Source organism: Trachymyrmex septentrionalis, unplaced genomic scaffold (genome assembly GCF_001594115.1).
Source record: "Trachymyrmex septentrionalis isolate Tsep2-gDNA-1 unplaced genomic scaffold, Tsep1.0 scaffold6, whole genome shotgun sequence".
NCBI classification, from domain to species: domain Eukaryota; kingdom Metazoa; phylum Arthropoda; class Insecta; order Hymenoptera; family Formicidae; genus Trachymyrmex; species Trachymyrmex septentrionalis.
This window is the reverse complement of record NW_017305778.1, coordinates 3,530,965-3,544,821: the sequence shown is the minus strand read 5'-3', so window position 1 is coordinate 3,544,821 and position 13,857 is coordinate 3,530,965. Positions and strand designations below refer to the sequence as shown.

Below are 13,857 nucleotides of genomic sequence, written 5' to 3'. Positions count from 1 at the left end.
GACAACTTCCATATCACGTTGGAACTACCAGTTCTCGTCTGATCACTGAAGTCAAGCAACGTTGAGCACGGTTAGTACTTGGATGGGTGACCGCTTGGGAACACCGTGTGATGTTGTCCCTCTCTTTTTTTTTATTTTTTTGCTCTATATTAAAAGTAAATTTATAAAGAAAACCAACGAGATACTATTAAGGATTGAAAAAAAAATTCAATCCTTAATAGTATCTCGTTGGTTTTCTTTACAAATTTACTTTTAATATAGAGCAAAAAAATAAAAAAAAAGAGAGGGACAACATCACACGGTGTTCCCAAGCGGTCACCCATCCAAGTACTAACCGTGCTCAACGTTGCTTGACTTCAGTGATCAGACGAGAACTGGTAGTTCCAACGTGATATGGAAGTTGTCCAATTTTCTACATTTTTGGAAATGGTTTTGTGAAGTTAATCATAAATTTATAAATGAATAATTTGTAAATGAATAAGGCTTTCAAAAAGAAAAAAATATCGATATTAGATCTATTCTGATCGAGAAACGTAATGCTTTGTATCTTCTTTTTTTTTTCGAAGAAATATGTGATTATTAATCAAAGTTTTGTTATCATTTCGCAAGCTACAGATAATACCGCTAACAATTTGTAACCAAGAAGATGACCTTACAGTTTCAATTAATGCGTATTAAAGATTTAAAAATGGAAAAGTTTTTGGTTTTATCAAAAAACATTTTTTAAAAATGATTTCAGGAGTAACTTGAAGAATTTGTCTTTTTAAAATTATTTCAGACAAAGTAATAGATCATAATATCAAACATTAAAATGAATTGTGACTGTTCAAAAAATGACTTTTTATAATATAATTATTTTAGAGTAATTTTGATGCCATTTTAATGTTACATTTTTGTTCTGTTTGAATATTTAAGTAAGTTACAGATTAAGTAACGGTCCCTAATCATTTTTCTTATTGTTAGAGATATTTATGAAAATGCTCCCGTATTTACGTTAATGAAAAAGTAGGTGATACAGGCGTCATTGAAGCTGATGAGCCATCCAATTCGTGGTGAAGGTATATTGACGCTGGGCGGCAACATATTGATTATGTAATAATACAATGATGCTTGCTAGGAAAAAAGTCCTAGATCAAGTCAAGACAAAGGGATTATATGGAAATGTACCTTTAGTGTGTCTTACTAGTGAGTGTGGTGATTATTTCATTAGGACAGCTGCTCATTGGTTGGGTATCAACACTGAGAACGTTTACACGGCATTACTATTTTGTTTATTGATCCTTTAGTTTTTGAATATTATATGGATAATTTAACGTGCAAACAATATATGAATCAATCTTACTAACAATATTTTCGAGAAAAGTAGTAATAAATATTGATTTTAAAATACGTGTTATATTTTTGTCAGGATAAAATCAAAATAGAAATTGCATCTGATTATATAATATTTGTTATACTAATCACAGTTTTTGGATTTTTTTACTAAAAGTTTATTAATTATTGAATTTGTGGACTATGTATTAAATAATGTAAAGTTAACTTTTCAAAGGAGAGTGTAAAAGATTTGTTTTATCTCCAGCTACAGCACATGTTTGTCGGGATTATATCTATTATTATTATTATTATTATTAGGCGTTAGGAACTCGAAAGCTCATTGCCGCAAATACCAAATCCCGCCAGTGTTCCCGTCCCTGAGCACGATCCCTCCATTTGTGACCCGGATTATATCTTTAATCTTATCTTTCTTATCTTATCTTTAATTTAATCTTATCTTTAATCTTATCTTATCTTTTATTCTTTAATCTTATCTTTCTGATTGTGACCGGGATTATATCTATACAGACAATATATCCGCGTAGTGATTATTATTTAATATTTCTTATTAAATTCGAAATACTTTAGAGAATTTTCCACTGATATAGTCTTAAAAAGAAACTCTAAAAGACAAAACAATATCGTGTAACTATTGTACTTGTAAGATGCTGGATAAGAAGCTGGATTTAATAATGCAATTCTCCTAATTTTTAGAAGATTCTTCTGGTTAGAAGTATCTGTTTTGTAATGATGTACATTACTTCGGTTTAAATATTATTAGTAGAACATTTTTTTTAGTGTTTGCCCTAGAAGTTCTTAGTTTTATATATAGACAAACAGAAACAAATTTTTATATATTCTATTTTGTTAAAAACAAAAGTTTTTCCCGAGTTAAATTACAGCTTGCTCTAATTTCTCTTAGAAGATGAATATTACATAACGTCCATAAAATATTAGATACGAATATTTTTTTTGTTAAGAATAATAGGACGCGTCATAAAATGTCTCTTTACACTTGATTATGCTTCGTTTTCTTTCCGTTATCAGGAAAAAGATATGTGTCAATATTTCTTTACAATTGCGCATTGTGTGTGATAATATAACTTGCAATGCTTATAATATCATAACATAAAATGGGACATAAAGAAGAGAGAGAAATATTCCATAAAGCCACAATTCTGAAAACATTTAATTGTAACAACTTAATTCGAAGAATGTGTTTTTTTTTCTATTGTTTCCCAAGAGATTAATTTCCTATATTTTTAAACTACATAGAATTGTAAAGTATTTAATGCTATACATAGATGGAATTTAGTATTACACGGCAAAATAAAAAAAATAATATATTAATTGCATACTTTTTTTCTAAGATAAAAACAAATTTTTGTGTTACAATTATCTATGGTTATAGTACATTCTAAATAATAGCGGTGCCTGTATAATTCTCACTGTATATAGTCGGCATTAATATTATCACAAATCTAATATGGATTTAACATTATAGGTTTAAATCCATATTATATTGTTATTAGTATTAACATCAGTGAGAATTATATAGACATCTCTTGGGTATTAAATCCTCATCAGAGTTAAATCCACACCGATATTTTTTAAAGTGTATAAAATGAGGTTTAATTGAATAAAATTTCAATTAGAAGCTGCGAATATAATAATAATAATATTATTCAATATCGATATTCAAATCAATATATAGTCCGAATATACAAGATGTTCTAATTGCGCTTAAATTATTCGAAATATCTACATCAATAATGTTGTATTTTTTTATGATTTGCGAAAAGGCAAAGTTCAAGAACCAACTCGAGCGTAACGGAGAGATGAACTTTATGCGTAATTGGCACGCGAATTCTGTAGCAACATGATGGAATCGTCAAGGTTCACGTACGTTCACGTATGTACAACGTGTTTTCAACGACAAAGAGCGATTCACTGGTGGTAGTTGAAATGGAAGGGGCCAAACAAGCGTGCCGATAGATTTGTCGGTTGGTCGGTCAGTATACTATTCGCGATGGCTGCATCAAGTACCAACAACTTCATCGATCTATTAGAGAAATTCTTGAAGATCCTTAAAGAGGAGAATGCGTTCAATCAATTTGGAAATCAACCTGTGATACAATTCCGTCATCCTCAATATTTACAGGTAAATAACAGTTCAATTTTCTGGACTAGCTGTCGTGTAAAAATCTCGAATATATTAGCCTGTTATTATGATTTTTACAAATATTTTTTTTTAAACTATTTTACGTCTTCAATTTACTTCGATCGTAATACTACATTTTCCATATTTTATGCTAAATTATAATTTTATATCACATAATATATTTCTATTATTTTTCTCTTTCAATTAATAAATAGGGATTAACAATATCGTTTATCTCAAAGAGATTGTTTATATAGTTTATTAAGAAAATCGACTGAAAAATGTTAAACATTAATAAGTGAAGAGAGAAGTAACGCATTTCTTGTAACCTTGTTACTTTGTCGATCGATATCTTGTCATAATAATGATTTGGTAATGACACATTGCGAATTTTTTATGATGATAATGGTAACACCAGAATTGGAAAAGTCATTTTTAACGGGTTGAAAAAAATCATTTGGAAAAAATTATTTGAATAACCAGTAACATTACGCGTTACTTGTTACTTATTACTTGTTTTTTTTTTCACTAAATAACGCATAATTGTTATTTATTACTTGTGACAAGTTACTTTTTGAAGTGACTTTTTTAATCTTAGCACAACCTTAGCGTTTAGTTAGTGTTACCATCATAAAAAATTGCAACGTCATTATCAAATTGTTTATTATTAAAGGTAATAATAAAGTAACAGAAAATAACATTTCCCAATCTTGGACTGAAAAAAGTTTTGGTATCTAATAATATTTTGATGTGAATTTTACAATTTTTAATTCATATAAGCAAAACTCTTATAATTTACTAATAAATTATTAAAACTAATATTAAACAATGTATAAAGTTAATAATTATACATATAAATATCAATATTTAGATTTAACTTGAACTTCTTCTTTTCTCAATAAACTAATTAAACAAAGTTTTATTATGCCAGCTATAACAAGATCGATAATATTTTTGTTCCTCTAGGAATAACATCGCAATTCGCACATCAATTATAAAAAGATTGTCCGCTTTATCGTATTTCTTAATTGCTAAATTTAATTGCTTAATTGCTTTAGAAATACTTCTCTGTTTGTTTTTAAACATTCTTTTCTTACATTTCTCTCTCCTTTCGCTCTTGAACGAAGTGTTATCTTGTTTGAAGATTGTTCTTAATCACTTCAGCAAGATTAATATAATCAAGTGCGTAATAAAAACCGTCAGTATAACATTAAAATTCATTAAAAAATAATAATGCCATAAGTGCAATTATATCATAAAATATTATAATAAATATTTGCTTCATTTTTATCGTACATCTAACTTAAATGCTTCAATGATTTCTGATGTAGCGCACGTACACAGTAATAGGATTCTGGCAAGAGAAGATATTCCATGGTACACAAAGAAATACCTCCTCATGGAATATTAATACAATACGCAGAAGTTTGTGATATAAGTATGGGGTCAATGTTTGCAGCTCTAATCGTGTAATTGGAATCTTCACCAGACAAATTATCACTTTTTTTTTCAAGAAACTTTGACATACTATGATAATATATTCTTTCAGGAAATTTCCTTGTAAATAGGGATAGTATAAAATAAGAAACATTTTAAAATACAAATTAACGAGTTTATAAATTCGTATTTTTCATCTTTTGATTTATTTATATATTTTGATACACACACATACCACTCATTACAATTTTAATACTCTCCAAAATTCTTAGATAGCAGGCTGTCATTATTTGTCATCAGTTTAACATCAAGGTGACATCTTTAATATCCTTTTGACGTCAAAATAACAAGAAATAACGATACTGATTTCTTTGATTACTTTGATTTCTCTGTAAAGGATAAACGTGATACATATTGACACAGAAATGAATTTACCTGCTGTTATAAACACTTTTAGTATATAAACACTTGCATGTATCGTATTTAAACATTATTTAATATAAAATTTCTTGAAAACTGCAGTTTTTAAAGAAACAAAATACGCGTGCAAGGTTACAAGATGCTTGGAGTAATGTCAGATGTATTAGATGGTTAATTTAATTTCTGCCATTTTTTCGTCTCGAAAATTGATTTGTTTCGAAGGGAAGATGAATGAATATCTTAACCAAAGTAATTTCCTCTATTTTCTATTACTTCCTACCTCTCTGGCAACAGGGCAATCCCACGACATATGATATTTTTCGAGGCAATCCATTCATCCATTTTTAGACTTCTAACGGAGAAGTGTATGTCGGTAAAGGGCGTGTTGCATCGGAAAAGATGGTAATCCGACGTGCCAAGTTTGGAGAGTACGCTGGATGCGGAAGGACTTCCCATTCAAGCTCTAGAAGTGCTGCTTCACGCTTTCCGCAACATGCGATCGAGTGTTATCGTGCAAAAAAATGACTTTGCATCGATTGTTGGCTGCGGATGATCTTCTTTTCATCAACTTGTCACTCAATTGGCACAATTATTGTTGGCAGCGATCAGCTGATCGGTTTCATCTGGATGCAAGTGCTCGTAATACAGCACACTCTCCTGGTATCATCAAATGCAGAGCAAGGGACGTTCTTTGTCAAAATCATCATTTCGAAAACGTTTAAACCAAACTCTATATATTCTTTTCGATAGAATTTTATCACTATACTTCAGATAATAAATATTGCGTTTTAACTGCAATTTTCTTGAGATCGAAGTAGTGAACAAGCACATGTCGAAAAAACAGTCCATCGCGGTTTATTTTCAATCAATTGGAAAATCTCTTTGGTGTCGAAAAATCTAATCTACTTGAGAATTGAATCACTTTCGGCAATGTCTGAAGTATAAAAGACATGCAATTTCACCGTCAAAACTCGCTAGCGTTGAATCCGACACCTTCTAATATCGAGCAGCAGGAATTAAATTAATCAACAAACATATATCTATCTATATCCAATGCTGTTTTTCAAAAATTTTAAATCGATTCAACACGTGCATTGTGAAAGAACTCTAGTAGTGTTGCTCGCTTCGTATTTATGGCCACGTTTCCTTATTCACTGTAAACACTGAAAATATGTGAATTATGTATACTATAATTACATAATTATACAATTATAATTATTGTGAATACTGTATTATATAACTATATTATTGTGAGTACTGAATTATATAACTATAATTATATAATTCAGTACTTACAATGAGTAACAAAACGCAGCCATTATGATATCGTAAAAATGTGTGTGTGTATGTGTGTGTGTGTGTATTATGATTTTTTATGTTTTTTGTATTAATTATAAATTTGACCCAAATCAAGCGAGCAAGTGTGAACAAATGTGAATGAATAACTTGTATTATCATTAGCAATTATATTTTATGACGTAAACTACAATTTGTTTAAAGCTTAGCAGTGTTAATTTTATGAGGAAAAATTATTTTTTATTTATAGAAAATCATGTCAATATCTTTGGACGACGAGCCAGCGAGTAACTCCGAATTAGAAACAGTGATACGACAGACTATACAGTTCTCCGCGAAAACGTCTAATCCGCATTTTCATAATCAACTCTACGCTGGAATTGACGAATATGGATTAATTGGTTCCTGGTTAACGGACGTGTTGAACACCAGCCAGTAAGAATAATTCCCAAATTTTAAGAGATAAATATTGAGACACAAATAGAGAGACAATTTTTAAAATAATAAACAATGTATTCTCCATGCTCGTTGGATGTAATTCTATTCATCTTTCTCGATAAAACGCAATGAGTAATCAAAGCTATTTTGTTATCGTCTCGTGAGCGTCAGATATTGCTAATCTAATTTGCGTTTCAGACGATGCACGACCTACGATATTTCCAATTAATGATGTTTTGGAGTTCTTATCATCGTCGAGGAAGTTTTAGTTTTGTTAAAAAAATGAAAGTTAACTTCTCTTCGATAAATTATCTTCAGGAGAATGTCCTTTATGTTGTAAATGATGCTGTGCGCATCTAAATGAAGTGAAATACGAGTAACTGTTAATTGATTGTGGACGTTTTTGTTAGGTATACCTACGAAGTCGCGCCCATATTTACTCTCATGGAACGAGAAGTGATACAGAAATCACTGGAATTGGTTGGCTATCCGTTGATGCCAGAAGCCGATGGTATAATGTGTCCAGGTGGTAGCATATCGAATATGTATGGAATGTTATTGGCCAGGCACAAGATATTACCGAGTGCCAAAAATTCGGGGCTCTTTTCGTTGGAATTACCTCTAGCGTGTTTCACTAGCGAAGACAGTCATTATTCAATTCTGAAAGGTGCTAATTGGTTGGGTCTTGGTATCGACCAGGTTTATAAGGTATGACAACGTGAAAAATGGCTATTTATTTAAAGAAATTTTCGCTATATTTTAATTTTCTTTCAAGGTAAAAAAACCGAAATTTGAAGAAATAATAATTAATTCTTATTTTAATTGATAATTAGTTGTTGAATTTTATATATTTTATATGAATCAGATTTCATGCCATTATGCAATTATATGTTATTGATTAAATCAATAACAATGTTAAGTTAAACACACTTAAGGTAGACTTCAAAAAATTAAGAATTTCATCTTGCGTTCAGTTGTAGTATACACTATTTTTGTAGTTGCAGTATAAAATATTTCGTATATTTATAAAACTTTGTCTTCTACAATATTTATTATATTTATGAAATATTGTTTATATTTATAAATTACGTCTGCTTGAATGTATAAGTTTCAATGTATAAGAATTATTAAACTGTAGCAATTGACAACTAGCTTTGGCTCTTAGTCCTTTTTATACCTTTTTAAGTTTTAGATTATGTTTAGCAAATACTAAAAAAGATTCTTTAATCTTTGAAAACAACTGAATTCTAACCGGATTTTTAAGATAATAATCATAATAATTAATTATACGAGAGAACGTTCTTCCGTTATAGGTGAAAACGGACGAGTTTGGTCGTATGAAAGTGGCTGACCTAAAGAGACTTCTAATAAAGGCGAGAAACGATGGAAAACAACCGTTCTTTGTAAATGCCACTGCCGGAACCACTGTGCTCGGTGCCATCGATCCATTACCGGAAATCGCCGCAGTATGCCGGAGCGAGTCACTCTGGCTGCACGTAGACGTCAGTACAAGTATAATGAAAGCCGATTAGAGCTCGGAGAATCGTAATTTAAACAGAGATTCGTTACAGGCATGTCTCGGTGGAACCCTACTGTTCTCAGAGAAATATCGATACAGATTACGGGGCATCGAACTGTTCGTATATAATTATTTATTATAATGTCGCTGCGGAAGGAAAGTGGCGACCTTTCTAAAATTGAAAGTCCATCATTGGTTCGCGTACCAGTCTTGAGTATATAATTATTGTCTGCGTGATTTATTTTCAAACGATCGATTCGTGTTAGGATGTTCAGGCAAAACGTTAAATTTCTGTGTAGAATCTGGAAGAATGAGATAAGATAAATACTTTCCTTTCTGCAACGTTAAAGACCAAAAATGATTTCCTGACACAAACAGTTTTTCTAATCAATTCTCTCTGTTTTATGACTGGCTCAGATCGGATTCGGTATCCTGGAATCTGCACAAGATGCTCGGAGCGCCGTTGCAGTGTTCTTTATTCCTGGTCAAAGGTAAAAATACGCTATATGAGGCAAATTGTGCCCAAGCCAAGTATCTTTTCCAGCAGGATAAATTTTACGACGTTAGTTGGGACACAGGCGACAAAAGCGTGCAATGCGGCAGGAAGGTAATCCATTATTTAATTTTTATAAGATATCACGTCGGAATTTATTCACAATAATTCGTGAATTATAGAAAAATCCAAGATTTTTGTTTAAAAAATCTGTAGGAAAGACACGTAAAAATAGAACATAATTTTTATGTCATTAACTATTCGTTTTAATTTGTTTGATAATACTTTTTAAGGTTGACGCAATGAAATTTTGGTTAATGTGGAAAGCTCACGGTAAGATTGGTCTTACGCAATCGGTGGAACAAGCGATGTCCTGTGCGGAATATTTTCTGCAGCGAATTAAGGAAACTGCCGGTTTCCGACTGGTGCAATCTCATTATCAGTGTTGCAACATTTGTTTTTGGTAAGAGATTCCGCTTTGATAAGAGATTATCAAAAGATAGCGAGAAATACGCAGTTATAAGGCAAATTCTTTTCAGGTATATACCACCAACAATGCGCGATGAGAATGAAACTTCACATTGGTGGGAAAAACTGTACTTTATCACAAGCGAAATAAAGAAAAATTTGATTCTGGAGGGATCTCTTATGATAAGTTATATGCCATTACCACACAAGGAGATTGGCAATTTTTTTCGCATGGTCGTAAGCTGTCAACCACCACCCACAAAATCGTCCATGGATTATGTTATTAATGAGATACAAAAAGCTGCGATTAATTTGTAGGAAAATGCCTCTCTGTCCAAGTTCTTTTATAATATTAAAAATATTTGTTGTTATCTTATATGGAGAAATTAGTATTTTAAGTACTTATACGGAGTTGTAAAAAAAGAATCTTGTCGTTATTACAAATGCGCGAAATAAATGCAGCGGATACAGTAGTTATTATGTAACGCGTAAATGTAACTTTGATAATCATAATTTACTTGACGCTCGGCAACATCAAATTATTCGTTGTTATGTCGTTAGCTCACATATAGGGTTACTATTTTTGAGAGTACATATATTTATGTACTCTTTTAAGTGAAATTTCTGATCATTTATTAAAATTTTATATTTATAAAATTATATTAATAAAAATCAATAAAAATGTTTTAGGAATTTTATTTTCTTAAATATCTACATTTAATGCATAAAAAATTGTACCTTCTCCTTTTGGATCATCTTTTTTTTTTAAAAAAAGTGTACATAATATGTACTCTTTTCTTGTGATTCAGATACGGTAATACTACTCAGTATCATTATCTCGCATTCTTCTCATGATGGATTGTATAAACTCGCGTAGGAGGCAATTAACATAATTCAATTCTTAAGTTCTAAGGCTCGATTCTCTAACTTACTCATAACTATACATATACATAACGTAGATATCTGTATAGGTATAGATATAGGTATCTATATATGTGTATATATTATATAAAATAACAAAGGTTTCCAAACGTTCGTAACTTTTATGCATACGTTTTTCTTACAAGTGATTAGAGAATCGAACCCCTGGAGGACATCAGCGATTCAAGAGTTTCAATCCAATTTGATTCTCTCCTTGGATCCGGCAAGGAAAAAATGTATTATTTTTACAGTCGCATGCATAAACATAATTCGCGGGCGCGACTCAATGTGAGCCAATATAAATGCAATCGTCGCGCGACGTGTGTTCATCTCTTACACAATATACGCATTTGCTTCATTCCTAACACTATGTTTAAGAAGATGCATTTTTATGTACAACTCCGTATCATGGCACTACATTATTCGATATAAACTTCGATATTTCTCTTGAATAAAAACAAAAGAGACGAATTCTCTTCCTAATATATCTTCAAGCAAACCTACATAATACATTTTATATTTGTACAACTGCATATCTAAATCTAAATCAATCCATCAATCCTTGGTAGATCGAGTGTTAACAGATATTTTCTTTTCTCTCTTGTTACCTTGCATGAGTACAATCTTACAAATATTATGATACGCAAAATATATGAAAATTCATTGCTATGAAAAATTATGAAACTTTATACAGATGAGTCAAAGTCGAATGCCCAAGCGTGAGCGGGATTGATTCTCGATTTCGTCCATTCCCATTTTCTCTCTCTCTTTCTCTCTCTCTCTCTTTCTCTCTTTTCACGGATATGTACATAGAAACAAAAATAAACTTTTATAACCTTTCTCAAAACAACGGTTTTCTCTTCGGAGTCCGCTGAGTTATCACATTGCACGACGCATCACAAAAAGCTTACAAAATACATATCTTAAAATATAAAGATTTATAAAAAAAAATGTCGTCATGTCTCTTTCATACATCAATTTTCATCAATCGATATTAAACAATTTCGTGAACTAATTTGCGTCGTTAATCGCAGCGTCGTTAACTCTCGAACGCGGAAAATGCATACATCGCGCGTTTACTTAATACTAAAAACATATAGTCTTGTAGACAGGCGTTTGTTCAATCGATCGTATGTCATTTTTACGTCGAAGATGTCGCCTTAGCTCAATTAAGTAAATACATTCTTCTTGTAACAGGAAGTCTGCCTTCACATTTGTTACTTTAACGTTGAACAAACGCTAATCGATCAACAAAGTTTGCAGCTGCCAAATGCGTGGAATGAGTTCGCGTTTGTTGTCGGTACCTGCGACTCACCGCACAAATAAATCACACGAGAAATCATGTGCTTGAAAAGACCAGAATACAAATCACCATCCAAACGACGCTGATACGCAACTTTGCTCAGGTAATTCGTTCAGTAGTATTTGTCCTGATCGAGATCGGCACGGATGTGTTGCTGGCCATGACTGTTACGCTTCAGAGTGGCGGATTCATAATCGAGACTCTTTGGATATAACTTGGGACTGCCGAGGCCGTTGACATTGGGATTGTTTTTGCTACGTAGAGTACCGTTTCCATTAGTGCTACCTGAAAAACTGGGTTGTCGTTTCGCGTTCACCTGTAAAAATTAGCTTCTTTGAAGTATCTGCCAAGTGCAACTAGCAATTGAATATATTTTTCTGAGCCTTACTTCCTTCAGTGGCACGATGACATAAGAATTCTGTTTACTGATATAATGCGGACTCCCTGGAATGCTCGGCTTGCGTCGCTTCAAGTAGCAAAAGCATAACACCGCGGTTAAGGCCAGGCCAATAGTGAAACTGATTACGCAGCCGCCCACCGCCGCGCCCACTGTGACGCCCGAACTCTCTACACTCGAAGGCAAGGCGTTTACGTCTAAAAAAAATATAGGCAGTGATTAGCAATCTTTAATCAATTAAATTGTTGTTTAAAAGCACAAATATCGTATTTATAGATATATCATCCTATAGACGCCGTAAAATTGTTCCAAAATCTCACCACTATCCATACAGTCTGCAGGAAGGCAGTCGCGTGTCTCGCGAGTTAGTCCTTGACACATGCTGGGTCCATGCTGAAGACATGTTCGCTTTCTGTGCTGTTGATGATCGCCGTCGCAGGGAGTCCAATACGACCACGTGTCCCAACCAGCTAATGATTCGCAACTGGGCATCTCGCAGATCTCCTTGTCCAATCTTGGACCGTTGCAACTCTCTGGACCGAGACATTCTCTCGTCCTCGTACGCACTCCGACGCCGCAAGTCGTTGAACATTCGGACCACTCCGTCCAGCACGACCATTGACCTTCCGCCGTATTGCCGTGACATAAGTGTGAATTACAAATTCTGCTCTGCGTGGCGAGACCATTTTCGCAAGGTGGCGATTCGCATAGTCTAACCTGTAAAAATATATAATCATATTTTTGTATTATATATTAAAAAACTAAAATATTTTGATCACTTTAAGGTAAATTATTCGTTCTCCATTTCACAGAACTAAAAAAACTCTTTTGCAGTCATAATACTTTATAATATAAAATGAACTTTATTTTATAGTTTTAAATAAATTTTTATTTTATTTTATTTTATCTTTAAATAAATAATTTAATCAAACAGCGAAAATGTTTGGTTGAAATGCTTATAATAAAATGATATGATTTTATTTTGGCCAGTATCGAGATAAAACTACGAGAAATACTTACCCTATGCTGGGTACCCTTTCCACAAGGACGATCGCACGAGCCCCAAGGGGACCATTCCCCCCAGCCATTCTCGTTGATGGGCTCCGCATAGGTATCTTTTCCTCTGAGACAAGACCCATCGTTCCTGCAGGAACGTTCCTCTTCTTTAGCGAGCTGCACTCGTACACTTGACGGATCGTCCGTCTGCGCGCGGCAACTAAATCGGAAGCGCTTTTCTAAATAAACTGTGCTGTCGCTTTGTAAACTAGAGTTTACGGTCAACCAAGGAGTCCATCCGGAATATCTTTTCGTCTCTGCGCATTTGTGATTGTTACATTCTTCAATCTAAAATACATTCGGTCTCATCAATCAATTCCTGCAATTTCTATTCGGCTATCAAGAAAGGCTATAAAAAAGAAGAAATATTTCTTTTCGCGAGATATTTGAAACTTACCTGAAAATCGCATCCTGGACATTCAACACTACCCTTCTTTGGCGAAGGACTGTCACAAGTTCTCTTTCTCAAACGTATTCCTATAAAATGAGAATCGCCAATTTTATACCAAAAAAGTATGGAATACTATTTGTATGTTATCTCAGACAGTACAAGCATGTACAACTGTAAATTTTTGGAAGTATTTTACAAATGTTTTTTAAGCTTTGGATTGGTCAGAATTATTACCATAACGAG

At 32.7% G+C, this 13,857-nt stretch overlaps 2 protein-coding genes across 3 annotated transcripts in view; one reads left to right on the top strand and one right to left on the bottom strand.

Moving 5' to 3' along the window:
• The first annotated feature begins 3,329 nt into the window (after positions 1-3,329).
• On the top strand, positions 3,330-10,165 carry LOC108752241 (cysteine sulfinic acid decarboxylase-like). The gene is made up of 8 exons (XM_018492939.1): positions 3,330-3,475; positions 6,879-7,063; positions 7,477-7,774; positions 8,380-8,568; positions 8,638-8,702; positions 9,003-9,192; positions 9,372-9,541; positions 9,618-10,165. The coding sequence occupies exons 1-8, from the start codon at positions 3,344-3,346 to the stop codon at positions 9,862-9,864; spliced, it is 1,476 nt and encodes a 491-aa protein (XP_018348441.1). The 5' UTR covers positions 3,330-3,343; the 3' UTR covers positions 9,865-10,165.
• Positions 10,166-10,284: 119 nt separating this feature from the next.
• LOC108752339 (semaphorin-5B) overlaps positions 10,285-13,857 on the bottom strand; it is a 109,716-nt gene continuing 106,143 nt past the window's right edge. For both annotated transcript variants that reach the window (XM_018493123.1, XM_018493124.1), the window contains exons 11-15: positions 13,621-13,700; positions 13,188-13,511; positions 12,488-12,884; positions 12,159-12,364; positions 10,285-12,086 (exon numbers count right to left, since the gene is read on the bottom strand). In XM_018493123.1, coding sequence (XP_018348625.1) covers positions 11,883-12,086; positions 12,159-12,364; positions 12,488-12,884; positions 13,188-13,511; positions 13,621-13,700 — 1,211 coding nt within the window. In that variant the 3' untranslated portion in view covers positions 10,285-11,882. The remainder of the gene's footprint in view (positions 12,087-12,158; positions 12,365-12,487; positions 12,885-13,187; positions 13,512-13,620; positions 13,701-13,857) is intronic.

What these genes read in the sequence shown, in the direction of transcription:
- LOC108752241 (XM_018492939.1), top strand. Translation starts at nt 3,344, where the DNA reads ATGGCTGCATCAAGTACCAACAACTTCATCGATCTATTAGAGAAATTC. An exon ending in AGATTACGGGGCATCGAACT is followed by an intron (nt 8,703 to 9,002) that starts GTTCGTATATAA and finishes TGACTGGCTCAG; the next exon opens with ATCGGATTCGGTATCCTGGA. An exon ending in GCGTGCAATGCGGCAGGAAG is followed by an intron (nt 9,193 to 9,371) that starts GTAATCCATTAT and finishes ATACTTTTTAAG; the next exon opens with GTTGACGCAATGAAATTTTG.